The sequence below is a fragment of the Urocitellus parryii genome, chromosome 1 (genome assembly GCF_045843805.1).
Source record: "Urocitellus parryii isolate mUroPar1 chromosome 1, mUroPar1.hap1, whole genome shotgun sequence".
NCBI lineage: Eukaryota > Metazoa > Chordata > Mammalia > Rodentia > Sciuridae > Urocitellus > Urocitellus parryii.
Window position 1 is genome coordinate 94,741,467 of NC_135531.1, and position 26,559 is coordinate 94,768,025.

Consider the following 26,559-nt stretch of genomic DNA (forward strand, 5'->3'; position numbering starts at 1 on the left):
TAGTAGTATTCTCAAATAATAGGTCATCAGACATCAAATCTTTATTAGTGTCTGGGAAATTTTCAAAGCTAAGATTAGAGGTCAAGTCATTACTTATGTGGCCTTTAAAAAGAAACTATCTGCACAGATACTAAATCCCTTGAGCAGAAAATAAAATTACTAGAAAGCAAGAACACTAACAACAAAAACATTTTTCCATGGTCACACATCCCCGAGGTAGTTATATTGGACTGTGCCAACTTTAAAGGACTGAGGCTGACCAACCTACTACCATAAGCCTAAGGCATCTCAGCCATGAAATTTTAAACAAGGATGAGTACTGTGTAAACTCAACTGTTTACCTTAAAGAATAATTACATGGTCAATATTCACACATAAAAATTCATGAAAAATTTGGTTTAGTTTCCAATTCAAGAAAGGGCATAGATACATTACAGGAGATTGAAATGCCTAGATTTCTGTGAAAACAGTCTTTAGGAAACACATTATCTGCTGTTTAAAAAGGCAGTGAAGCAAATGTAGCTCAGGGTAAAGTACCACTGGGATTAAACCCCAGGGCCACAAAAAAAAAAAAAAAAAGCGCTTCAGTTAATGTAGCTAATTCTTAATTCATTTTAATTCATTCATGCTTGTACATCTTGTTTCAATACACCACAGCATACTTACTCATTTCATTCTTAATGGACATGTGGCTTATTGACAACCTGAGAATTTTTTTAAATGTCACTGTGAACATTGTACAGGAATGTGTGTGTGCTTTCACAATCACATCCCTGAGTTTGTTTAGGGTATGTGCTTGGGAGTGGAATTGCTGATTCAGGGTATCTGAATTGTCAACTTTACTAGAAATCATCAAAATGTTCTCTTATTTTCACCTCCAATCAAAATGTTCTCTTATTTTCACCTCCAACAGCCCTGTTCGGGATTCCTATTGCCCTCTATTTGCATCACTGGGGACAGGCTTGGTAATGCTAAATGACAGTCCCCTAATTTGCTATCCATTATAGCCAACTGTTGCATGTCACTGCTGGCTCAGGGCTGATGGACCAGGCTCCACCTTTAACACTACTTTTCTCCTAGGATTTTTTTACTTCTCCAGATAGACACTAATATAATCTACAAATACAGACTGTATTACTTCTTCCTTTTCAAAAAAACAAATAAAAATAAAATAAAAAGGCAGTGAAATATCAGATTCTATTTTTTTTAATATTTATTTATTTTTTAGTTTTCGGCGGACACAACATCTTTGTTGGTATGTGGTGCTGAGGATCGAACCCGGGCCGCACGCATGCCAGGCGAGCGCGCTACCGCTTGAGCCACATCTCCAGCCCAATATCAGATTCTATTGAGAGGATATATCATAATACAATTTTAAGTCTTATTATCATAGATAAATATTAGGTACACAATTTCTCCAAGTAAAGAATCTCATAGAGACCCTGATTGTTAATGAAAAGCCAAATGGAAGAAAAAGAATTCTGGAGCTCATAATGTGCCATAAAAGGAAAAATAAACCTTGAAGACAGAAAGTATTCTAATATGACAAATGATATACAGATAACATGCTTATAATACTCAGGATTATAGAACCTAGATTAGAGTTACTACTTTGTAAAAGGTCTCTATTTTCGGGCTGGGGATGTGGCTCAAGCGGTAGCGCACTCGCCTGGCATGCGTGCGACCCGGGTTCGATCCTCAGCACCACATACCAACAAAGATGTTGTGTCTGCCGAGAACTAAAAAATAAATATTAAAAATTCTCTCTCTCTCTCTCTCTCTCTCTCTCTCTCTCAAAAAAAAAAAATCTCTCTCTCTCTCTAAAAAAAAAAATTTTAAAAAAAGGTGTCTATTTTCATCCCCATGGTACTCGCATAAAACACACATATAGACCAAAGGAACAGAACAGAAATCCCACAAATAAGCCTATATATATATATCTATAGCCTACTGATTTGAGACAAAAGTGCCAAAAAAACATAAATTGGAGAAAGGACAGCATCTTCAACCAACAGTACTGAGAAAACTGGATGTCCACATGCAGAAGACTGAAACTTGACCCCTTTCACCCTATACTAAAATCAACTCAAAACGATCAAAATCTAAATGTAAGACCTGAAAGTCAGAAACTACAAGAAGAAAACAACTTCAAGACATTGAAGGCATTCACACAGATAATGATCTTCTGATTAGGACCCCCAAAACACAGGAAGTAAAAGCAAAAATTGATAAATAGGATTATATAAAACTAAAAAGCTTCTGTGGCTGGGGATGTGGCTCAAGTGGTAGCACGCTCGCCTGGCATGCGCACGACCCGGGTTCGATCCTCAGCACCACATACAAACAAAGATGTTGTGTCCGCCGATAACTAAAAAATAAATATTAAAATTTGCTCTCTCTCTCTCTCTCTCCCTCTCTCACTGACAAAAGTATTTGCCAATTATTCATTTTGAAGAGTTAATATCCACAACATGTAAAGAACTCAAAATCTTAACAAAAAAAGTAATCTAATTATAAAATGGACAAATGAACTAAATAGACACTAACACAAGAAATACAAATGGAACAAATATATGAAAAAAAATGCTCCATATCATTAGCTATCAGGGAAATGTAAATCAAAACACAATAATCTCACCCCAGTTACAATGGCTATTATCCAAAAAAAAAAACTATAATAAATGCTGGCTAGGATGCGGAGAAAAAGGAACTCATTTACTGTTGATAGGAATGTAAATTAGTACTGCCATTACAGAGAACAGTATAGAGGTTTCTTTAAAAAAAAGAAAAATACTAAAAATACCAAGCTATCTCCTCTTCTGGGTATATATATCCAAAGAAAATGATAACACACCAGAGATACCTGCACACTTATGTTTATTGTGTCACTATTCACAATAAATAAGACAAGGAATCAGCCTAGCAGCTCATCAACAGATAAATGGATAAAGAAAATGTGATACACACACGGTGGAGTATCATTCAGTCATAAGAATAAAATCCTGCCATTTGCAAAAACAAAAAGTAGGATGAACTCAAGGTCATATATTAAATGAAATACACAAGACACAATGGAACTACCACATGACCCATCTATACCATTTCTCAGTATGTATCCTACAGAATTAAAAAGTCAGCATACTACAGTGATACATGCACACCCAAGTTTACAGCAGCACAGTTCACAACTGCCAAACTATGGAACAAGCCTAGGTGTCCATCAGTAGGGGTATGGATGAAGAGAATGTAGTGTATATATGTACAATGGAGTTTTATTCAGCCATAAAGAAGAAAGAAATTGGGCTGGGGATGTGGCTCAAGCGGTAGCACGCTCGCCAGGCATGTGTGCGGCCCGGTTCGATCCTCAGCATCACATACAAACAAAGATGTTATGCCCGCCGAAAACTAAAAAAAATATTTAAAAATTCTCTCTCTCTCTCTTACTCTCTTTAAAAAAAAAAAAAAGAAGAAATTACATCATTTGCAAAAAAAATGGATGAAACTTGAGAATATTATGTTAAATGAAATAAGTCAAACTCAGAAAGTCAAGGATCATATGTTTTCTCTCACATGTGGAAGCTAGAGGGGTGGGGGGGGGTGTCTCATGAAAATCAAAGGAAGATCAATAGAGGAAAGGGACAAGGGGGAGGGAGCAGAGGAGAGGAGAGAAAGGGAAAATTCTGGGGAATGATATTGGCCAAATTATGTTGTTATATTGTCTGCATATACAAATACTTAACAACAAATCTCACCATATGTACAATTATAATGCACCAATTTTTAAAAATAGAGGGAAAAAAACTTCAAAAAAGAAAGAAAGAAGAAGCCAGATGCAGAAAGTATTACATGTTCTTTTTATATATTGGAAGCTAAACACAGTTAACCTGATAGAATAGTAGAGCCTGGAAGCAGGATGGTGATTGGATTTTATCAGTACACACTATATGCATGGAAATATCACACTGAACCACATTAATATACACCATTCACACATGCTATTAAAATTTAATTAAAACATTTAAAAAGGAGTATAACATGGCAACATATAAACAAAACTACTGAAAATCGTATAAATTAGAATTAATATAATAAATGTTTGTCCTATAATGACAACAGAGGTATCATTTTAAAAACTAGTTGGCAAACTAGTTTGCAGGTCAATCCAGCCATGTTCATTTGTTTATATAATGTCAAGGGCTACTTCCTCACTACAGTGGCAGCATTAAGTAGTGGCAGAGATCCTATGACTAGCAAAATCAAAATGCATTATTACTGACTTATTACCAAAAAAAAAGAAAAAGCTTGCTAATCCCTCATCTAAAACAAAAACAATAGCAACACACCATGAGCTCATATGTAAAATGTGTAACAATAAAACAAAGGATGGAAGAGACAAATCTGACATATAAAGATGAAGTGGTATAATAATATCTGAGGTAGATTATGATAAATTAGAGACAGATAATAGAAAACACAAGACAAACACTAAATTTAGAAAATTTAACAGGAGCTGCCTATAATCCCAGCAGCTCAGGAGGCTGAAGCGGAAGGATCACAAGTTCAAAGTCAGCCTCAGCAACTTAATGAGGCCCTGAGCAATATAGTGAGACCTGTCTCAAAAATAAATTAATTAATTAAATAAAGGAGGGGATGTGGTTCAGTGGTTAAGTGCCATTGGGTTCAATTGCTGAAACAGAAGGGAAAAAAAAAAAAAGGAAACCTTAGTAAACCAAAAGTGAAGATAAAACAGAATCATTAAAAAAAAAAAAAAAAAAATCAGGGCTGAGGATTTAGCTCAGCTCAGTGGTAAAGCATTCCCCTAACACACATGAAACCCTGGGTTCAATCCCCAGCACTGCAAAAAGATAAAAAATTATTAATCCAAGAATCCAAGAAAGCAGGGGAAAAAAGGAATAAAGAATAAATGAAGGCTGAATGTTTTCTCTGATATGTGAATGCTGATCCACAATGGGGACTGGTGGGGGAGCATGGGAGGAATGAAGGAATTTTAGATAGGGCAAAGGAGATGGAGCGAAAGGGAGGGAGCATGGGGGTAGGAAAAAATGGTGGAATAAGATGGACATTATTACCCTCAGTACATGTATGAAAACACAGATATTGTGACTCTACTTTGTGTACAACCAGAGACATGAAAAATTGTGCTCTATATTTGGACTATGAATTGAAATGCATTCTGCTGTCATGTATAACAAATTAGAGTAAATAATTTTTTTAAAAAGAATAAATGAAACGAAAACAAGTAGCAAGGTAGTAGATTTAAACACAGTAACAGCAACCATTGTTAGAAATATAATTAATATAAACTAAAAGACAAAGACTATCACACTAGATTAAAAGCATGACCCAATTACATTCAGTCAACAAGAAAACTGTTTCAAATTAAAACACATAAACAGGTTAGAATTAAAAGGATAATCACACCTACTAGAACAGCAATAATCAAAAAGATAATAAGACCCTGGAGAGATCCCAGAATCTTCACACATTGCAGGCAAGAACGCAAAATGGGGGCCTGAGGTTGTGGCTCAGTGGTAGAGCACTTGCCTGGCATGTGTGAGGTCCTCAGTTCCATCCTCAGCACCACATAAAAAGATAAATAAATAAAGGTATGAAAAAAAGTGTGTGTATGTGTGTGTGTGTGTGTGTGTGTGTGTGTGTGTGTGTAAAATGCAAAATGGTACAGCTGCTATGGAAAACAGTTTGGAAGTTAAGAAATTAAAACATAAGAGAAGTAGGCGTGGTGGTGCATACTGGGAATCCTAGCAACTCTGGGAATCTTAGCAACTCTGGAGGCTGAGGCAGAAGGATCAAGTTCAAGGCCAACCTCAGCAATTTAGCAAAGCCCTAAGCAACTCAGGGAGACCCTGTCTCAAAAATAAAAATGAAATTAAACGAAACGAAATGAAAAGGCTGGGGATGTAGGTCAGTGGTAAAGCACCCTGCGTTCAATCCCCGGTACCCAAAAAAGTTAAAACACAGAATAATAATTATTATTATTATTATCCTTTTCTCCCACCCCTAAAAATCACTGATTTGCTTTATTATTGAATAGCATTTCAGTGTGTAGCTGTACAGTTACCTACAGATGGAAATGATGGGTTGAATGGAATATGATTGGTCTATAAGAAACCACTAACTCAGAGCTGGGGTTGTGGCTCAGCAGTAGAGTACTCACCTCACACATGTGGAGCCTTGGGTTCGATCCTCAGCACCACATATAAATAAATAAAATAAAGGTACTGTGTCCAAATACAATTAAAAAATAAATATTTTTTTTTTAAAAAAAGAAACCACTAACTCTTTTTCCCAAGTGGCTGCAAATAAAGTGAACAAATGACTGTTGCATGCAGCAATATGGAGAAATCACAAAAACATTATGCTAAGTTAAAGTAGATACAAAAAGTCTACATATGGTATAATTCTTTTCACATAGCACTTTTTAAATAAATAAATAAATAAATAAATAAATAAATAAATAAATAAATGACAAAATTACAAGGACAGAAAAAAATCAATGGTTGTCAGGAAATGGAAGTAAAAGGAGAGTACCAAACATGAAGCCATGCTTTTTGAGTTGATGTAACTATTCTCTAGCTTGACTGTAGTGGTAATTACATAATAGCATGCACTTGTCAGAACTTATAAAACTGTGTAACTATAAAGAATAAGTTTTACTCTACGTACATTACACCTCAAAAAATAAAAAATAAAAAGCCAAAGCCAGGCATGATGGTCATTCCTACAGTCTCAACAACTCTGGAGGCTGAGACAGGAGGACTGCTTGAGCCCAGCAGTTCAGGGCCACCCTAGGCAACATAGTGAATGTCTTTAAAAAAAAAAAAAAAAAAAAGGTCAATAAACAATACAGGAAATGAATAAATGAATTCACTTCCAACAAAATGGAAATAACAGCCTTATCATAAAATGACTTTACCTACTGCAAATGAATAAATAAAAGTAACCTTAGGGGCTGAAGTTGTGGCTCAGTGGTAGAATGCTCACCTAGCATGTGCGGGACACTGGGTTCGATCCTCAGCACCACATAAATGTAAAATAAAGATATTGTGTCCACCTAACATTTAACACTTAAGAATAAATATTTTTTTTAAAAAAAGTAACCTTAAAGAAGTAGTATTGAGGGCTGGGGTTGTGGCTCAGTGGTAGAGCACTTGCCTAGCATGTATGAGGGACTGGGTTCAATTCTCAGCACCACATAAAGATAAATCAATAAAATAAAGGTCCATCAACATCTAAAAAATATTTTTTTTTAAAGAGAGAGTGAGAGAGGAGAGAGAGGGGAGAGAGAGAGAGAGAGAATTTTTAATATTTATTTTTTAGTTCTCGGCGGACACAACATCTTTGTTGGTATGTGGTGCTGAGGATCGAACCCGGGCCGCACGCATGCCAGGCGAGCGTGCTACCGCTTGAGCCACATCCCCAGCCCTAAAAAAATATTTAAAAAAAAAAGTAACAGTACTGAGCTGGCACAGTGGTGCATGCCTCTAATCCCAGCGGCTTTGGAGGCTGAGGCAGGAGAATAGTAAATTCAAAGCCAGCGTCAGCAACAGTGAGGCACTGAACAACTAACTCAGTGAAACAGTTGTACACAAAGTATATTCACACCAATTTGTGTCTTCATACATAGAATGTTATTTAACAAAAAAAAATGTATTATCAACTACAAAAGGACAGGGAGGAACCTTAAATACCTACTGTTAAGTAAAAGAAGCCACTGTAAAATGGCTATATACCACGTGATTCCAATTTACATTCTGGAAAAGGCCAAACTATGGAGATAGAAGAAAGATCAACAAGCAGTCACCATGGAAAAGAAGAGGCAGGCAGGCAGGCAGGATGTGGTGGGGAGGAAGGAAAAGGTGAATAGATAAATGGAGCACATGGGATTTGAGGGACAGGGAAAATATTCTATATGGTATGTACAGTGGATACAAGACATTATAATTTGTCAAAACCCAGGGTTGGACAAAGAATGATACCTAATGTAAATTATTAATCTTAGTCTACAATAACCTGTCAACTTGAATACCCATGTTTTGAGGCACTATTCATAACATCTACACTATGCAATCAACCTAGATGCCTGTCTACAAATAAAGAAAATATGGTATATATACATATTAGAGTATTATTCAGTCATAAAGATCAGTCATGTTTGGTGGCACACATCTGTATGTAATCCCACCTACTGAGAAGGCTGAGGAAGGAGGACCACAAGTTCACGGCCAACCTGGGAAGAGAGATGCTGTCTCAAAATAAAAAGCTAAGTGGTAGCTCAATGGTAGAACATCCCTGGGTTTAATCCCAGTGCACAAGAAGAGAAAGAAGAAGAGAACAAAATCATGTCAAATTGGATGTAACTAGAGACCATCATGTTAAATAAAATAAGCCAGAAAGAAAGACAAGTATGACAAGTTTTCTCTCTTGTAAAGAAATTAAATTTTCTTTAATTCAAGTCTAGAATTAAAAGAAAGAGTCTAAAAGTAGTGGAAGGAATGAATACTAGAGAAGAAGAGGAGGAATAAGAGAGGGTAACCAGAAGGGAGGATACAATTGGAACATGATATATGCTTATGTGGAAACACTATAGTTAAACCCATTAATTTGAACAATATGGAAAATGCTGAAACAATGTTTTATCAATATTTCTTCACCAATTTTAACAATTACACCATACTGTTGTAAGAGGTTGTGAGAGCTGTCTGTTCTGTTTAATTTTTCTCTTAAACATAAAACTGCTTCAAAAAAATAAAAGTTAGGGGCTGGAGTTGTGGCTCAGCGGTAGAGCGCTCGCCTCACACAGGTGAGACCCTGGGTTCGATCCTCAGCACCACATACAAAAATAAATAAATAAGCAAGTGAAATAAACAAGGTGTTGTGTCCAACTACACTATATTTTAATGAATGAATGAATGAATGAATGAATGAATGTTAGGAACATGTTAAAAGGACACAGGCAACAATCTGAAAGAACTCTCAATGCCCAAACGTATCTCACTACATTTCCCTGACTGACCCTGAAAGCCAACCTCTATTTGAGCAACAGAATAAACAATGTAGTGCTAGCTGGGGGTAGTGGCACATGCCTGTAATCCATGACTTAAAAGAGACTTGAGACAGAAAGATGGCAAGTTTGAGGTCAGCCTCAGCAACTCAGTGAAACACTGTATCAAAAAAAAATGAGGGGAGTATACAAAGAACTCAAAAAATTAGACAATAAGATAACAACCCAATCAACAAATGGGCCAAGGACCTGAACAGACACTTCTCAGAGGAGGATATACAATCAATCGACAAGTACATGAAAAAATGCTCACCATCTCTAGCAGTCAGAGAAATGCAAATCAAAACCACCCTAAGATACCATCTCACTCCAGTAAGATTGGCAGCCACTATGAAGTCAAACAACAAGTGCTGGTGAGGATGTGGAGAAAAGGGTACACTTGTACATTGCTGGTGGGACTGCAAATTGGTGCGGCCAATTTGGAAAGCAGTATGGAGATTCCTGGGAAAGCTGGGAATGGAACCACCATTTGACCCTGCTATTGCCCTTCTCGGACTATTCCCTGAAGACCTTAAAAGAGCATGCTACAGGGATACTGCCACATCGATGTTCATAGCAGCACAATTCACAATAGCTAGACTGTGGAACCAACCCAGATGCCCTTCAATAGATGAATGGATAAAAAAAATGTGGCATTTATACACCATGGAATATTACACAGCACTAAAAAATGACAAAATCATGGAATTTGCAGGGAAATGGATGGCACTAGAGCAGATTATGCTTAGTGAAGCTAGCCAATCCCTAAAAAACAAATACCAAATGTCTTCTTTGATATAATGAGAGCAACTATGAACAGAGTAGGGAGGAAGAGCAGGAAGAAAAGATTAACTTTATTTTTTTTGAGAGAGTGAGAGAGGAGAGAGGGGGAGATAGATAGATAGAGAGATAGAGAGAGAGAGAGAGAGAGAGAGAGAGAGAGAGAGAGAGGGAGGGAGAATTTTAATATTTATTTTTTAGTTTTTTTTTTGGCGGATACAGCATCTTTGTTTGTATGTGGTGCTGAGGATCGAACCCGGGCCGCACGCATGCCAGGCGAGCGCGCTACCGCTTAAGCCACATCCCCAGCCCCAAGATTAACTTTAAACAGAGACATGAGATGGGAGGGAAAGGGAGAGAAAAGGGAAATTGCATGGAAATGAAGGGAGACCCTCATTGCTATACAAAATTACATATAAGAGGTTGTGAGGGGAATGGGAAAATAAACAAGGAGAGAAATGGATTACAGTAGATGGGGTAGAGACAGAAGATGTGAGGGAAGGGGAGGGGGGATAGTAGGGGATAGGAAAGGTAGCAGAATACAACAATTACTAATAGGGCATTATGTAAAAATGTGGATGTGTAACCGACGTGATTCTGCAATCTGCATTTGGGGTAAAATTGGGAGTTCATAACCCACTTCAATCTAACGTATGAAATATGATATGTCAAGAGCTTTGTAATGTTGTGAACAACCAATAAAAAAAAGTATTCTAATGATTAAAAAAAAATGAGGGGAGGGAGGGTTTGCTGAAGATGTAGCTCAGTGGTAAAGCCCCACTAGGTTCAATCCTCACTACCAAAATGATAACAATAACGTAGTACTAGATTATAACTGAGAAATAGAGCACTTAGACCTGCTGTACCTCAGGCATAAGAAATCTACAGAGAACACTGTAGGTAGGCTCAAGTCTTAACTCTGAGGGATGCTGCTGTATCTCTGTACTGTACTCTCCAGTGCGACACCCATAAAACCTTCCCCTCCCTTTCTTCTCCACTGCCCAGATTGAAGCACTTATACAAGGCTCTCTGCTAAAGCTCTCTATCCAAAGAACTCATTTATTTTCAAAGGTTCAACTGGTACAATGATACAATGTCAACCCCTATAATCTGCACTACATCCAGTATCTAAAGGTCATTCTACTTGCATGTCCCACATTAAGCTCATTTTATCTACCCATACCAACATTCCAGACAAGCAATTTCACTACCTCAGCTTCAGCTTCTATTAATGCTATCATCACATTCCTACTCATCTAAGTCCCAAAACTTTAGGTATCCTCCTCATTTTCTATATTCCCAATTTACCATTTCTTTTCATACTGACCCTCTGTCTTCATTCTACTTCCACCACCTTAATTTACATCCTCATTACTATATTGCTTAATTATTTCAGTGGTTTTCCACCTGTCTATACTCCCTAATTAAACTCTACTTAATTCATCCAAAATATATCAACAGCTTTCATGCAGTTAGCCCTTAATTGTAGATCACCACAATGATTATCTGTTCATGATTTTATTTTATTTATTTATTTTTTTAGAGAGAGAATTTTTTAATACTTATTTTTTAGTTTTCGGTGGACAAAACATCTTTATTTTTATTTTTATGAGGTGCTGAGGATTGAACCCAGCGCCCCATGCGCATACCAGGCAAGCGTGCTACCTACCGCTTGAGCGGCATCCCCAGCCCATCTGTTCACGATTTTAGCAGATGCTCCCAGCTGGCTACCCAATGTCTGTTTCTTTTTCTTTGATGTATAATCTCAGTTTTGGGTCCCTCTACTTCCCCAATTAAAGTGAAATCTTCACTTTCCCCAGGAAAGTGAAGTATAAGCTGAATCAAGTCTTAGTCTTAATTCATGTCATCCATCATGGCATGTCCCTTAAGATTTAAGTCCAAGCACATGGCTCAGTTTTTGTCATGAAATGTGAGGGGAGACCCATTAGAAGACTTCTGGGAAAGATTTGAATTTTATGAAGAGGAAGACTGAGAAAGATGATTTATTCGTAAACAGCAAGAATTTTATTGGTCAAGCTAATTCTGAGATGCTTGTTACACCATCATATGGAGATATAAAATAGGCAGTTGGGTATACAACTGTGGAGTCAGGGGAAGGTTCTAAGCTGAAGATAAAAATCTGGGGCTTGTCAGTATATAAAATAGCATTTAAAGAAATAAGCCCCAGCCAGGAGTGGTGGCGCATGCCTGTAATCCCAGCGGCTCAGGAGGCTGAGACAGGAGAATCTCCAGTCAAAGCCAGCCTCAGTAATAGCGAAGCACTAAACAACTCAGTGAGACCCTGACTCTAAATAAAATACAAAATAGGGCTGGGGATGTGGCTTGGTGATTGAGTGCCCCTAGGTTCAATCCCTGGTACAAAAAAAAAAAAGAAGAAAGAAAGAAAGAAAGAAGCCTGGGTAAAATCATGATGAGTGTAGAGAAAAGAAAAATCCAAGGGCTAAACCCAAGGTTAATCTAACATTTACAAATGTGAAAGAAAAGGAAATAGTAAAGGAGACCAAGGTAAGAGGAAAACCAAGAAGAGGTGATAACCCTGAAGCCAAGGGAAGAAAATGCATTAAGGAAGAAAGATCAGCTGGACTAAAGACTACCTATACATCAAGTAAAATTAGAACTGAGAATTCACTGAAATTTCTAAGAGAATCACAGTCTCTTCAGGAAATCAATCCCACATAAAAACATTCCCTGTTCTAGATAAGTAACTCACACTGCAAGGTTCAATTTGTACGAATTAAAAATCACTGTCTATTTTAAAGTCAAAACTACTCCTCCTGAAATAGAAGCTGTACTATGTTAATCTATTTTAAACATGATGTTTATTTTGGGTTACTATCTGGCATTCTAAGAATTCTGGTAAATAATCACCTCTGATGTTTACCACTTTTACACTGGCCGTTTCAAACCCCAAACATTTCCACACATAAGCAAGCAATGAGTTATTCTACAACTTTTTGAGATGTGACCTGTATTTTACTAGTAGGTTAAAATACAACACTGAATAAAATATAACCATTAGACAGTTAAAAAAAAAAAAAGTACTGTCACACAAGTACTGAAAGACATACAGAACAAAAAACTCCTGGTACAAAAGGAGAGAGTCATAGAGAAATATAAATATACTTGAGCACACAGCCTCAACAACTTAGTAAGGCCCTAAGCAATTCAGTGAGACCCTGTCTCTAAATAAAATATTTTAAAAATATGGCCCAGTGGGGGGATGCAGTTGTGGCTCAGTGGTAGAGCACTTGCCTAGCATGTGTGAGGCACTGGGTTTGATCCTCAGCACAGCATAAAAATAAATAAATAAATAGTCTAAAAAACACAATAACTATATATATGTGTATATATATATATATATATATGTATTCAGATACACACATAGAGGATGCGTACTGTGGTTCAAATCTTTTTACTCTGAAACAATATAAAAGGTTGGGCTTAGGGTGGTCCCACTCTTATCTATTTAAAGATATATTTTTAAGGGGCTGGGGTTGTAGCTCAGCAGTAGAGCGCTCACTTAGCAAGTGTGAGGCCCTGGGCTCAATCCTCAGCACCACATAAAAATAAATAAATAAAGGTATTGTGTCCAACTACAACTAAAAAAGAAAAGAAAAAAAAAGACACATTTTTAATACTGTGCAAATTTTTACATAAGAACATCTCAAATTCTCTCCAAAGCCAAAAGAATACTGTCTTAAAGGAATCTAGTCCAATTCAGGATAGAGAGAAATGATGGGAGGGGAGGGGAGGGGAGGAGTAGGGGAGATAGGAAGGGCAGCAGAACAGAATAGACATTATGATTGCTGTATGTATATAGGTGACTCTATGACCAGTGTGATTCTGCAATCTGTACAATCAGAAAAATGAGAAATTATACCCCAATAATTCAAATGTATGAATTGCCAAGATCATTGTAATGTCATGTGTAGCTAATAAAAAAAAAAAAAAAAGAAAAAGAAATCTAGTCCAATTCAAGTTAACTAATCTTCCTCAAAACAAGAAGTGGTAAGAGTTCCTGGACAGGACAATGGGGTACTCTCCCAGATATATCCAAACTTAAATTCTAAAAATAAAATGTGCATACATTCTTCACAGAAGCACAGACATAAATGATGCAAGCAACACACTCTAAGCTTATTTACTCCATCAGGGTAAAAATTATTTGCAGTACCCAGCAAATTTTTAATATAAGTGATAAGAAAGAAAAGTAACAAGCCACTGCCAACCATCTGTTCATACATGTGGACTGACTCTTTTGCCTTTTAGGTCAATATTTTTTCTGAGCTCATTTTTGGATATTTCTTTAAGCAGATTATATTCCATGACACGAACATTTCAGTCATCTCAAACAGATCAGACACTAAATTGTTCTTGAATCTGCCTCTATAAATGGCAGCTAAAATCAGAAAATTCTTGGTACTGTTTAAACTGTTTTCTTTTCACAGAAATTCAGCTAGAGTTAAGTCAGTTACAGCACACGGTTCCCCAGGGACAAAGCAACAATTCAAGACTGCTGCTACCTTTGTTTTTATTTACATAGGAACAACAAGTACAATGGTACTTTTCAACCTTCCTTCAATTAACTACATTTATTCTTGCTTATCACCAATTGGGACACACTGAAGTACCACTGTATTGTTGCAAAACTACTACTTTTATCCAACAAAAGCTAATTTTGTTAAATTGTGTGTGTGTGTGTACATATACATGTATGTATATGTACACACACAATATATATATATATTTGTATGTATATATATGTATGTATATGTACACACACACACTATATATATATGTATGTATATGTACACACACACAATATATATATATATATATTTTTTTTTAAATATATATTTATATATATATTTTTTTTTAAGCCAGGTCTTTTGATGTCAGGAACTACAGAAACAAAGTCCTCCAAGTAAACCAATGAGTGGATTACATTTATGTTTTTCAAACAAATTCAGAGCCTAAAATAAGTAAGCCCATAACAGGCACACATGAAATATTCTAGTTTAACATGTTAATACTCAAGATAACAGGCTTCTTTTTACTTTTTTAACAACAGACTTCTAATTAGCATGACATTTTCAAAATTAATTTCTCATATTTCAGTGAAATATTTAGATTCTGAAGGACATGGAAGAGGAATAAGGGAAAGAATTATTTAAAAGTACTCTTCTGTAGAAAAAACATAATTATGTACCTCTTACAAAAATGTTTGCTAATATCTCCTGACATAAAAAAAAAACAGTGATGTCATTCTAGACAGCAGTAGGACAGGGTTATAATGAACATCAACTTTTCAAATCACTGACAACTTAAGGAAATTAAGAACATTACTCAAAAATCTCTCCCTAGAGTACCACATCTGTGGAAGAGAAGCTCGTGTCCATCTGGGGTTACTTACATATTTGACATCAACAGAACTGAAGTCATTTCCCCCTGCACAACAGGAAAAGTTGTTTTTTTTCTTTCTTTCCCCCCCCAACCTTGGAACTCTGAGCAATGAAAGCCATGACTTTAAATGGCTCTGTATAAAAACAGAAGAAAAGGGTGGGTCATATTCTACTAGTAAAAGCAGCTGAGCACCAAGAACTTTTAAAATAAAATCCAAAATATAAGAAAACTACAAAATTTCTTATCTTTTTGTTTCCCTAGGGCTGAGGACTGAACCCACGAAAATTTCTTATCTTTTAAAATTGTTTTATCTTTGCTTTGTGTTCTTTACTCTAAAATACAGACTAACACCTTTAAAGAGCATTAAAAGAATTTATAAATTTGCAATTTGGCTCTTACACCAAAAGTATTCTACACATTTTCTCCCCCTTCTGTAGAAAGCACTAAAAATTTAAACTTGATTCTGATGAAAGCAACAACATGACTATTTTTACCACACTATCAACAGTATTTACCACACCAAGACTTTTTAACTTTATTTTCTATTCTCAGTAATAAAATATAGTATGACTATTTCTCCAACTTTAAAATTACCTCAAATCAGGCCAGGTGCAGTGGCACACATATGTAATCCCAGTGGCTTGGGGAGCTGAGGCAGGAGGATCCTGAGTTCAAAGCCAACTTCAGCAATTTAGGAGGCCCTAAGCAACTTAGCAAGACCCTGTCTTTAAATAAAACATAAAAAGTCTGGGGATGTGAATCAATGGGTAAGCACCCATGGGTTCAATCCCCAGTATAAAAAAATAAAATAAAATAAAACCAACAAATCAAATTGGCTGGAAGATCAACTCTAAATCTAAATGAAAATATAAAAGGGCTACCTAAGGCAGCAGGTTTTCTATTAACATTTAACATAACTTAGAAAAATTGTAAATTATTCATCCTGCCTTTACAAACAACAAAATTCAAATTAGGGCAACAATCCACAATAATAAAATCCCCACAAAACCAACCTAAAATTTTAAACTAAGGATAGTTCAACCAAGCTGTCGTAAAAAGTTGAGATTTCTACAACCTAAACTGGGCATGGAGGCATATGCCTGTAATCTCAGCGGCTCAGGAGCCTGAGACAGGAGGATCGACAGTTCAGAAACAGCCTCATTAATGGCAAGGTGCTAAGCAACTCAGTGAGACCCTGTCTCTAAATAAAATACAAAATAGGGCTAGGGATAGGGCTCACTGGTCAAGTGCCCCTGAGTTCAATCCATGGTACCACCCTACCCCACCAAAAAAACAAAAAAAGATTTCTACAACCTAATTAGGTGAAAAATTGCTTAATTATTTAGGCTAAAATGTGTTACCTATCAAGAATACTACTATTTAACTTTCTACCTGTATGACTTTTACCTTAAATTTATACTTCTGGATCTTTCAGCCATCAGAGATCAACCACTAAATTACTTCAACAAGTAGAAATAGCAACCCTGCTCCCAAACAGCAATTTCTGCATTGCTAGACACTTATCTAGTTGGTAGATTTATACCATTGTTCATTCTTAGTTCCTCAAATGTAAAAAATACCCACAGAATGGTAACATACCTCTAAATTAGTTTAAATGTGGCACAAAGTTATATTTAGTCAGGTTCAAGCTTTAAAAAGGCACTTATGATTTTTCCCAAAGGCTAATCTACTCAAGTTCCTCCTTTATTAAAAAAATAAAAGCCTAATTTGTCTCTTTTAGAAACTAGAAATGTTATTTATGTAATGCTCAAACAAAAAGGGAATCAGAATAATAAGTCCTCACATCAAATCAGGGTCAGGATTATATTGATAATAAATTATCTACTGTAATAAAATAAATTTGACATTTATTCTCTAATGATGATCCTTTGAAATGCTAGCATGATTAAATTTCAGTTATGTGAACTTTAAAATATAATTCTTACAAAAAATATTAAAATAATTTTTTAAAATATTTTTCTTTAGTTGTAGATGGACACAATGCGAGGTGGGTGCTCTACCACTGAGCCACAACCCCAGCCCTAAAAATAATTTTTTTAAATTATTATCCTCTACTATGCAAAGAAGAAAACTCCTACAAGTAATTATGTTAGTTTTTATTCATGAAAAAAATTGAATGGATATAAGAAATATTCACATCACATTTAAGATTTGTATTCACTGCTTGCATGCTAGAAAGATGCAAAGATGAACACTTCCAAATACTCAGACAGATCATCCCACAGTTGTAACTTTCATCATAGTTCTCAAAGCAGTATGGTGAGGTCAGCTCACAAACAGCTTAAGTAGCAAAACTAGAAATTGGTGGTAGTAGTATCAGGCTACATAACAGCCTCTCCAAAGAATATGAAGTAAGAGAACTAAAATGTGCTGGCAACATGCCAAAGGACTGGATGGAATATAGCTTTGAGCAATGAGTACTAGGAGCCTACAGTATATAGCAATTCATCTTCTCTGATCCTCTTGGTTTGACTTTCTTTGTTTTAAACCAAAAATAGCCATGTTTAAGAAGTATTTAACACTTTCAAATCTCTCCATACTTATGAGTTAAAGTGCATGCAGGTCTGCAATGATTTGTTAAATACATACCCTTACAAGAAAAATCTGACTTCTAATCTATGTAAGATGAAGAAGGTAAAATAGATACCATTATACTGATATTAGTTTGCACAGAACAGCCTTTATTCTATAAGAATTATACTTCCCTCCAAATATTTCTAAAGGTTTGGATTTTCTACATTGTCAATTCTGACTGGCATCTAGAATTAATCAACTTTCTCAATGGAATTAACAAACAATCAGGGGCTGGGGTTACAGCTCAGTGATACAGCATTTGCCTTGTACATGTGAGGCACTGGGTTTGATCCTCAACACCATATAAAAATAAATGAATAATATAAAGGTACTGTGTCCATCTCCAACTAAAAATACTTTTGAAAAATCAAATAAACAATCCTATTAGATTAATCCTTTCAGAAAAAGGACAATTTGGTTAGAAACTCTGACCTTATTCAAAATGTTACTTTTATAATTTCATCTTGACTAAATCATATAATAAAATAGAATAACACTGATTCTTAAAGCTCTGACACTTTCTAACCATAACCTTTCCTTTGAAGAACCAAAAGAAAAATGCAATTATTTCAAGCAAAAGAAAATCAGACTCAAGGGCTGGGGATGTGGCTCAAGCGGTAGCGTGTTCGCCTGGCATGCGTGTGGCCCGGGTTCGATCCTCAGCACCACATGCCAACAAAGATGTTGTGTCCGCCGAGAACTAAAAAATAAATATTTAAAAAAAAAAATTAAAAAAAAAAAAAGAAAATCAGACTCAATTCAAATCAACACACATTTAACACCTATTCTGTGCCAGACATTATACCAAGAAATAAGGAAACATAGATGAGAAAACCCAAATAGCCAGAGTAAAGATATAATTGCTAGTACAGATGATAGTAATCTACCCTTATCCCATGACAGATGTCACTAATCACTCAGAGCATGTTTAAAGACCAAAGAAACCTTAAGTCCCCAACAGATAACACAAAACTAGTAGAAATAAAATTTATTTGCTATCCTGAGGCTGGTAGACCTGAGGCTAGATGGGTAATTTAAGGACAGCTTATGAATGACCATGAATGCTAGGCTAAGTTTAGATTTTATCCTGTGGACAACAGGATGCACAAAGGATTTTACAAAAAACATTAATATGATCAAGTGTGGCAGATATATAAAGAATGGATGTGGACAGACAGAATGCAGGCAGGAAGAACAATGAAGATGCCATTATAATAGTTAAGCAAGAAATAATGAAGCCTGAATTTCACAATGGAAAAATCTACTGCAGGTTCTAAAACAAAAACAATTTGGATCTTATAATCTGTGGTTTAAAACTAAGAATTTGGGAAAAATTAATATTGTAATCAGAATTCACAAATAATAGTCAAAAAACAATTTAAGGTAAACACTAGAATTAAAGAAGTGAATCACAATGATACCCAAGATTACTCAAGACCATAAATTCAGAAATAGATATTTCAGGTTTAGCATCAAGAAAGAGAACATCCTCATGACCAGACTAATACTCAGCAAGTCTTTTCTTCCTTTCAGGGCACTAATACTCTAGCCAAACAACAAACAGTATTCACCTTACATGCCCTACAATGCAGGGTCAAACTTATACTACCAGTAAGATGCAGAAAGCACAAAAGTCAAATTTAAAACCAAAGATTATCCAAACACTTAAAACTACACATTTCTTTAAAGGAACATAATTTATATAAACTAAATCTTTTGAAAACATCATTCTACTATTAACTAATTCATATCCAAGCCTTTAAACTCTAACATTCTTTGCATGGAATATAATCTATCTGGAGTACTTCAGATATATTTTTTAAAAAAGCAATTCTATCACTTCTGTAGAATGTTCAATAAATGAAAGTATTGCAATTAAAAATAAAAACTTCAGGGCTGGGGTTGTGGCTCAGTGGTAGAGCACTTGCGTAGCACATAGGAGGCCCTGGGTTTGATTCTCAGCACCACAGATAAATAAATAAAATAAAAGCCTATTGACAACTAAAAAAATATTTTTTTAAAAAATTAAAAAATAGTGCTGGAGTTGTGGCTCAGTGGTAGAGTGCTTGCTAGCATGTGTGAGGCACTGGGTTCAATCCTCAGCACCACATATAAACAAACAAATAAAGGTCCATCAATAGCTAATAAAAAATATTTTTAAAAAAATAAAAAATAAAAACTTCAGTGTAGCTCAAAAGACCAAAGATGCTGAAAAAGTGTTTCTATTTTGAAAAGATTCTTTAGCTATACAAAGGATGTAAAATCCAAGCACAACATGTTAATAATCGTGCTAGAAAAGCTAGCAATACTGTTTAAAGACCTCAGGATATTCACATTAAGGATAAAAATCACCTTATAGTTAATACTAATGTACTACACAGACACATAATCAAGGATTCTACTTGTTCTTAATCCAATTCTTTTGTCCCATTAATAAATTCTCAATTTGGGAATCTCACTCTCTTAAAAAGGAACCAAAATGAAAAGATAAAATTTATATGTGATATATCTTTCATTCTAAGAAAGCCAATCAGAAAAGTTTACTAAAATCCATCTCCGGGCTGGGGATGTGGCTCAAGCGGTAGCGTGCTGGCCTGGCATGCGTGCGACCCGGGTTCGATCCTCAGCACCACATACCAACAAAGATGTTGTGTCCGCCGAGAACTAAAAAATAAATATTAAAAATTCTCTCTCTCTCTCTCCTCTCTCACTCTCTCTTTTTAAAAAAAAAAAAAAATCCATCTCCTATCCAGTCATGAGCAGGGTCTTTTTTTTTTTTTTTTTTTTTTAGTTATACATGGGCACAATATCTTTATTTTGTTTATTTATTTTTATGTGGTGCTGAGGATGGAACCCAGGGTCTCAAACGTGAGAGGCGAGCCACAACCCTAGCCCCTGAGCAGGGGTCTATTTCTCATGATGTCATCCTGAAGTCATTACTAAATTTTACACATGCTATGCTTCCTTCAAATCAATCACAAAACAAGTCATCCCAAGACTGAGGTCAAATTCCATTCTAACTAAGAGACCTCCAAACTTGAAGTAATGGTACATTTTAAATAAAGACCAAATTCCAGAAAAACCCTCCTCCCCTACCTTCCACACCTAAATAAAAGTCTTTTCCTTTTAACTCATAGTAATGGAATGTGATCTGTAACTTAAAAGCTTTTCCATTCCTCATTTTCTGCTTAGAGAATATGAAGCAGACCTATTCTTTCTTTAAGAATAACGTTTTGGCCAGGCTAGGAAGTGCATGCCTGTAATTCCAGCAGCTCAGGAGGCCGAAACAGGAGGACTGCAAGTTAAAGCCAGCCTCAGCAACTTAGCCAGGCCCTAAAGCAACTCAGCAAGACCCTGTCTCTGTAAATAAGAATATAAAAACGGCTGAGGATGTGGCTCAGTGATTAAGTGCCCCAGATTCAATCCCTCCCATCCCTGGCCCTTTTCTTATATTTTATTTAGAGACAGGGTCTCACTGAGTTCCTCTAGGGCCTGGCTAAGTTGCTATGGCTAGCTTTGAACTCAAGATGCTTCTGCCTCAGCCTCTCGAGCCACTAGGATTTCAGTCGAGCACCACTGAGCCTGGCCAAGAATGTGTTTTTTTTTTTTTTGAAGCGGGGATTGAACTCAGAGGTACTTGACCACTGAGCCACAACCCCAGCCTTGGGAGCCATGTGCACCATTCCCATTGCTGAGGCTAGCTTTGAACTCACGATTCTCCAGTCTCAGCCTTGGGAGCCACGTGCACCATTCCCAGCAAGAATGTTGTTTTTGGTTTGTTTGGTTTTTTAATATTTTTTTAGTTGTAGATGGACACAATACCTTTATTTATTTATTTGTGTGGTGCTGAGGATCAAATCCAGCACCTCATACATGCCAGGCAAGCGCTCTACCACTGAGCCACAACCCCAGTCCCAAGAATGATGTTTTTCAAAAGGGAAAAAAAAAAAAAAGTAAGACAGGCTGAGTGGTATACACCTGTAATCCCAGCAACTTGGGAGGCTAAGGCAGTAGAATCACAAATTCAAGGTCAGCCTTAGCAACTCAGCAAGACCCTGTCTCAAAATAAAAAATAAAAAAGGGGTAGGGATGTAGCTTACTGGTAAAGGCACCCCTAGGTTCAAATCCCCAGTACAAAAAAAAATTTAAAAACAAAAAGAGGGGGAAAAAAACGAAATGTTGGAGGTTAATTGTATAATAATAATTAGAAAAGGTAAACTGACTTACTAAATTTTTCACAAGTTGTCCTATTAGAACAATGCATGACACTTAGAATGAGTGTATTTAAATGGCAAGCGAATCTTTATATTTTATTTTACAACTCCGGTCAGACATCTAAAAGATTTGTGATTTGTAGATTCCTAATACGTAGGGAAAAGGAGATTAAAACTATACGTACCAAAATAAATCTTCACATACAAAATGCCCATAAACATAAACATATTCCAATTTTTAAAAAATCATATTTGTAGCATTGAAGCAACACACTTAAGTAATTAATCACAGAAAAAAAAAGTAAAATATTTAAGAAATGTACTTCAAAGTGCCTTTTTTTTTTTTTTTTTTGGTGGTGGTGGTACTGAGGATTGAACCCAGGGGCACTGTACCACTGTGCTGTATCCCCCACCTTTTTTATATTTTATTTGAGACAGGGTCTTGCTAAGTTTCCCAAGGCTGGCCTAAACCTGAAATACTCCTGCCTCAGCCTCCTTAGTAGCTGGGATTATAGATATGTATCACCTCAACCATCTTCAAAGTGTAAATTTAAACAATACCTATGTGGGGTTCAATTCCTCATTAGAAAAAAAAAAAAGGAACAACAAATTCTATGATTTACTTCAGACAAAAGCTCTCCCAAAATAACAACATTAAGGACATATTTTACTTACATTCTTCCTACACCTTCATACATGTTAGTCTCATCTACCAAAGTCATAATCTCTGTATCTGTAAGATGCGCATGCTTTTTCGTTCTGTTTAGCTGTTCAATCTGTATGTCTGCAAGCTTCACCTTCTGTTGAGTGTCAATAACTTTGGCTTGAAGCTCTGTGAAGGCCTAATAAAAACAAGTTCTTGATTTAGCAGTTTAAACATTTTACAGAAAACATTTAAGTCAAATCCAAATTTATTAGAACATCCTAACCAGAGACTAAGCTGTGAAATTTACTAATGCAAACATAAAAGAGTCAATAAGTGTAATGTTAACTACAATTAACATTATAATTAGTTATGCTAAATACTGAATTTATCCTCTCCCTAGAAGATGCAATCAGAGGCTGTAATTGTAGCTCAGTGGTAGAGCATGTAATGCCTAGCATGTAATGAGGCACTAGGTTACATCCTCAGTACCACATAAGAGTGAATAAATAAAATAGAGGTATTGTGTCTACAAATACACACACACACACACATATAAATGTATATATGATGCAATCAATTTTTAAAAAGCAAAATAAGGGGCTGGGGATGTGGCTCAAGCAGTAGCACGCTCGCCTGGCATTGCGTGCGGCCCGGGTTCAATCCTCAGCACCACATACAAAGATGTTGTGTCCGCCAAAAACTAAAAAATAAATATTGAAATATTCTCTCTCTCTCTCTCTCTCTCTCTCTCTCTTAAAAAAAAGCAAAATAAATGCACATTAAATATAAACATATCAAGTAGCCAAAAAATAATAAAAACAATAAGTCCAATAGAGGATGAAACCCAGAGACTCAAAGCAAGAAACATCAAGTAACAACTGACTAGATTTTTATTACACAACTGGATTTCAAAGCACTTTCCCACATTAGTTCAAAATATTAGCTTAGAAATATTATTGAGAACTTTAAAGAGATCTCACTTCTCCCAATAATCCTAAGTAAGGGGTAGCCGTTTCATCATTCACATATTACAAACAAGTAATTAAATGAGTTAAGAAAGAAAACTGGTTTGCACAAGATTGAACAACTAAAGGTGGAAAAGACAGATATTTCAACCCATTCTTCTGACCCCTTAGTTCAGGAATCTTTTCATTCTACTGTCTCAACTCAGAAAGCAGTCATTATAAAGAGAATGACCAAAACAAAAAGAGAAAATGCTAGGCAGTGGCAGAATTGCATCATGATCTTCATCTGCACATACCAGGCCAAATGTGACCCTTGTGTACACTACTTAACTGGGAAGATAAACACAGTTCTTGGATACTTTTATTGAAGTGCCTGGAATGACTTTCACATGCTGTCAGATTTATGCCTTAACAACATTTGGTAGGACCAATACATGGCAAAGACTACTACTTAACTTTTATCCTGACTTTGTTGTCACATACTAGTGATGTTCCAAAGATCTCCTTTGGAGTTGGACAGGTGTCTGTAATTTCCTACTAGTTTTCACCAAGAAGAAAAGAAATTGAAAGCCACTAGATAAGAGCTTTAAACAAGTTCTTTTTTATAATTATTTAACGGTTGTCAAACTATTAAAGTATGCAATCATTTTCTATTTGCATTCATAGTCCATGTTTCTTAGCAACAAATTCTAATGTAGGTAAGTACAATTGTACTCCTGTTAGCTTTTTCACTAAACCATGAAATGGTTTAAATTTAAACAGGAAAAGAAGGTAATTTTTTTTAAATGTACGATTTTTTAAAATGTAAATTCCAAGTATCTCTGATTGCTCTGTATACAGTTTGCTAAGGAAGCAAGTACTGTTAAAGCCAAGATATTACACAGTAAGAAAACACCATATAAGGACTAAATTTACAAGTTTCAAGAATGGCAAAAAAAAAAAAACAGGACACAGACACCTAATATCCCCAGAGGAATAACAGCTTCCTTGGGCAAAACAGCTATTTCAGCTGTCCTGCTTTTTATGCAAAGGTTAACCAAAGGCAGTCATTAAAGTAAGATGTTACTAACCTGAATAACCTAACTAATGAACAAAAAAAGTAAACGGTAAAACAGACGTTACTGGACATAGTCCCCATCTTTGAAACCTTTCTAGAAAAACATTTAAACTGGTACATTACACAGGGTTTGGGGTCCGCAGTGTCGTTAAAATCCTTGACCCACTCCTAGGTGGCAAATGTTTCTGAGTAACAACCTATTTATAAGTAATTGTTTGAACAAAGGGAGAAATACAATTCCTTCTGATACTTTACTGGAAAACTTTACTAGATTTTTTGGACAAGTCTTTCCAAAAGGGAACGGGGCGGGGAGCTTAACCCCTGGAGAACACTGCTATAACAACGTCTGATTTTTTGAAACGTTGATACTGCTACCTTTCAAGGTATGGTATCCAATAAATGGCCAAAAACAAAGGTTGAACTCGGGGCTTTTCAAAGGAAATAATGAGGTCGAATTTTAGATGCCTCAGCTCGGGCAAGCGGTCCGAAGGGGCTTCCATTTGAAACGCTCTCTTCAGTTCTTATCATGAAGCTGAATATCTGAAGGTTTCAAACGCAGTGAAATGGCTCTAGAGTTCAGACTGGAGACAGGCCGGGGATTGGCAGGTACACTTACCCCAGCTTAACCAGTTCTACCCAGCAAGAGCCGCTCGCCCCCAACCCCAGCTAGAAGAGCTGGTGCCGCCTCAAGACTCTAGGAAACCATTCCCCCCTCCCCTGTAGCCTCTTTCCTTCTGAGACCCAGCCCCCTCGATATTCTAGTTGATATTCTAGGGATGATTGTCCCTCATCCCCCAAAGAAGAGGTTCTGCCTACTGAAAACCCGTTTTACCTTCTTCAGCTCGAGATCCACGGGGGCCGCCATCTTGATGTGCTCTATGCGCCTGCGCGCTGGGAGAACGCTGGAAAGAGGGTGGGGGAAGGGCGCGCCTTGAGGTTTGGTTGACCGCTGTCCTTCTGCGCCTGTGCAAGACTCAAACGACCTCGTTTAAAGCTCGCAGCCCTATCCCCGCAACCCTACCCAAGCATCTCCGACCGGTGACGTAGATGCCAATTTAGTTGGCCTTTACCATGTAACTGGTCAGGCCTAACTTGCTCCTCTACATCTTCCAAGCCGAAACTGCAGATTTTTTTGTGTGTGATTTTATGCAATTTGACAAATAGTTTCGTTCGTGCTTCCAAATTGAGATATATGAAGATCACCTCAACCACTCAGTCATTTAGTCTTGCAACTAGTCCCTGTGCTGTCAAGGATAAGCTTTAGGCGTACCAATATGGAAAAGACCATTCGAAAACTTGAAGTGTAGTTGGAGTGTTCTTCCAAAGCAGAACTTGTTTCTTCGAAGACTTTCTAGATACAGTATGCTCAAGATAGACTAAATAAATTTGCTTTACAAAGCAAACGGAGCCAGGCGCAGTGACACAAACCTGTAATCCCGGGATGCTCCAGAGGCTGAGGCAAGAGGATCGCTGGTCTCAGCAATTTAGTGAGACCCTAAGGGACTTAGCCTGACTCTGTCTCTAAATAAAAAATTTTAAAGGCTGGGGATGTGGCTAGTGGTTAAGCGCTCCAGCATGCAAAACCCAGTACCCCCCCCCCCAAAAAAAAAAGCAAAACAAATTCTGGGCTGGGTGTGTATGGGTGTGTAGCCCAGTGGTGTAACACATGCTTAGTATCCGCAAACCCTGGGTTCAATATGGAACACCTCAAACAAATATTCTCTGGGCTCCTCCCAGACTTAATTCTTAGAACCTTGGAGAGTAGGGCCAGGAAATTTGGCAACTCTTCCCATGAT

At 36.5% G+C, this 26,559-nt stretch overlaps 1 protein-coding gene across 2 annotated transcripts in view; it reads right to left on the reverse strand.

Annotated features, from left to right (window-relative positions):
- Pfdn1 (prefoldin subunit 1) overlaps nt 1-25,667 on the reverse strand; it is a 66,104-nt gene extending 40,437 nt beyond the window's left edge. For both annotated transcript variants that reach the window (XR_013343372.1, XM_077796482.1), the window contains exons 1-2: nt 25,596-25,667; nt 22,771-22,937 (exon numbers count right to left, since the gene is read on the reverse strand). Coding sequence is in view for 1 of the 2 variants with exons in the window: in XM_077796482.1 (XP_077652608.1) it covers nt 22,771-22,937; nt 25,596-25,628 (200 nt within the window). In the remaining variant the exon portion in view is untranslated. The remainder of the gene's footprint in view (nt 1-22,770; nt 22,938-25,595) is intronic.
- Nucleotides 25,668-26,559: the final 892 nt, after the last annotated feature.